The sequence below is a fragment of the Acanthisitta chloris genome, unplaced genomic scaffold (genome assembly GCF_000695815.1).
Source record: "Acanthisitta chloris isolate BGI_N310 unplaced genomic scaffold, ASM69581v1 scaffold3597, whole genome shotgun sequence".
Classification (NCBI taxonomy): domain Eukaryota; kingdom Metazoa; phylum Chordata; class Aves; order Passeriformes; family Acanthisittidae; genus Acanthisitta; species Acanthisitta chloris.
This window is the reverse complement of record NW_008681940.1, coordinates 56,398-59,028: the sequence shown is the minus strand read 5'-3', so window position 1 is coordinate 59,028 and position 2,631 is coordinate 56,398. Positions and strand designations below refer to the sequence as shown.

At 41.5% G+C, this 2,631-nt stretch overlaps 1 protein-coding gene across 1 annotated transcript in view; it reads right to left on the bottom strand.

Annotated features, from left to right (window-relative positions):
* MYO3A (myosin IIIA) overlaps nucleotides 1-2,631 on the bottom strand; it is a gene marked incomplete at its 5' end in the record, with an annotated part of 74,161 nt that overhangs the window by 15,316 nt on the left and 56,214 nt on the right. Inside the window, 2 exons of the mRNA XM_009078282.1 lie at nucleotides 355-493; nucleotides 1,162-2,056. Coding sequence (XP_009076530.1) covers nucleotides 355-493; nucleotides 1,162-2,056 — 1,034 coding nt within the window. The remainder of the gene's footprint in view (nucleotides 1-354; nucleotides 494-1,161; nucleotides 2,057-2,631) is intronic.

The window sequence follows — 2,631 nt, the reverse complement described above, 5'->3', positions numbered from 1 at the left end:
CAGGGAGTTGCAGAGGGTGAGAAGGTCTCCCCTGAGCCTCCTCTTCTCCAGGCTGAACACCCCCAGCTCCCTCAGCCTCTCCTCATGGCACTTGTGCTCCAGTCCTTTCACCAGCCTCGTTGCTCTTCTCTGGACCTGCTCCAGCACCTCAATATCCTTCCTGAACTGAGGGGCCCTGAACTAAGCACAGTACTCAAGGTGTGGAGGTTAATACAAAAATGTACAGCCTGAGCTATATAAGCCAGAGCTAACTCACCTACTAGTTTCCTGGCCTTTAAAATCACCACTAGGAGTCACTTCTTCATGGTCCTGTTTGCAAATGAAAATTCTGCTAACAGCAAGGTTAAACATTACCTGACTGACAAACATGAGAAGGGAGCCGACCATTAGCTTGCTTATCTTTGGACAGCATCACAGGTCTCAGCTGATGGGACAATATCATTTCATTCAGTTTTTGCTGCAATGCTAGGTAGTCTTCGGATAATTTTGATATCTGAAAAATAAACCAAAGGATTTTACATTATTATAGAAATAAGTATGCATGTGCCAAGGAAATCACAGGTAAAATAGTGGACCAGAGAATTAATTTAAAAGGCATTGCCCCACCTACTGCAGTGTACACCCCTATCACATTTACCTCCCCATCTCCTGAAAGAAATGAAGACAAAGAGAGACATATAGGAAATTCCATACTGAAGACCAGTCCTGCAGCTACTCCTTACTGGTTCACACATGTGAGCAGATAGTGCCTTGCTGATGCAAGATTGCTTCTACAGCTGCAGGGATATGTCTCTGCACATGTGAGTTCCTGACATTGATAGAGCAACTTCTAGTTTCATTTACAGAGACATTTCACAAGTTTACTGAATTAAGGACCTTGATGGGCAAACATACTTTCCCACAAAACGCAAAGCTTCTGCATTTAACTTAAATCAGATTAAAACTAACGTTATTTTTGCCAATGCTCTTTGTCTTTTTCTCCTTCCTGAAAAGGGTGTTTCCTCTTGCAGACCAAAATGTGCATCTTTATAGAACACACATTACAAAATCTCTGTACTAGAGAGTAAAACCTTGGTGCCACTGAAGTCAGTAAAATAACTTTGCCATTTTGTCATTGGTCAGAGTATTATGCTCAACATATGTTGCTTACAAGTTTCTTACCTGTCGTGAAAAGGCTGCCAAATCACAAGCCTCTTTCTCCGAGTCTCCCTTTAGTGTTGGAGAGTCTTCAGCCTCTGTACTGGTGCTTTCGTTACGTTTTGTTGGTTGGGGATTGTTATTTTGAACAGGTACTGCTTCTGTTGGCTCCTTTATAGTTTTCTCTTGACTTTTGCAAGGTAGTTTCCCTTCTTTTCTGAGTTGTCCCCTTCTTCTGTAACCCCGGTAACTGCTCTGGATAACCACTGCTGCCTTCTCTTTGTCTTCTGAACCTTGTATTTCTGCTTCAACTTGCTTCCATGAGCCTCTTCTTAGTGACTCTTTTCTTATAATTCCTTTACATCCTGTAGGCATTGCTTCTTCATGTTTCAGGTGGTTTCTTTCCACTTCCCTGTCAGTCCTGGGCTGGACCACAGCAAATTCTTGATTTTGCCCATCTGCACTGGGTGTGTCTTGATTATCTTGACCTTGCTGGGGACTAGGTTCAGCTGCAGTTTTGACGGAAGACCTGCTGAATAACTCTTCCAAAGAGTCCTGTTCTTCACTGTCATCAACATGTTCTTCACTGTCATCCACATGTTCCACTGCAGGGCTCTGCTTCAGAGAAGCTGCCTCTCCTTCAGTAGGTGTTTTCTGGTGCTCCTGTATGTTCTCTGTGTCACTGCACCCAGACCACTTGTTCTCAGTGGCAGAATCAGTTTCATGCCTAGTCTCCTCATTCGTCGCTTCTTCCAGTGTATCAGTTTGAGCTGGCTGCAGTTGTGCATCAAGGAATTCCACAGCAGATAATTCTGCCTCAGCCATGACAGCTGCTTCCTCTTCTGCTTGAGCAAGGGTACTCTTCTCTCCAGCTGGACTTTCCTCATTATCTTGAACTTCTTCATCTTTTTCCTTCTTGCTAATGGATTCTGTGTTTTCAGTTTGTTGCTTTCTAAGTGATTCCCTGAATGGAACAGAGTGTTGGGCAAAATTTAGAGCTAAAGGAGATGAAGAATAATGACAACTTTACAGCTACCTTTGGTGGTGTTTGTGTACTAAATAGCAATTAGATACATTGCAATGTGGGAAAGATTTAGTGCATATAGGTGGAATTGAAGATAGCAAACCAATCTCTAGGTTTTGTTTGTTTTTCTGTTGGTTTTTTTTTTGTTTTGTTTTGTTTTCCTTAAAGTGAAAAGGGACATTCCTGTTAAACTCTTTATGGAAAATTGCCAGGGAAACAATCTGGTTTGCATGAGGGCTGATAAAAATAGTAAAGAATTAATTTAAATGTTAACAAAAACATAAAGCATAAACTGTTTAGCACATCAAACATGTATAAACACACAATCCTAAATGTATTTATGAAAGAAAACTGCCTCAGGTCACACTAGAAATGCAAAAAATTATCCTGGGCATAGGTCCAGGTCATACTTAAAATACATATTCCTTAAACTGTCTTTGTTACAATCAGTAAAACTTCAGTGCCAGGAG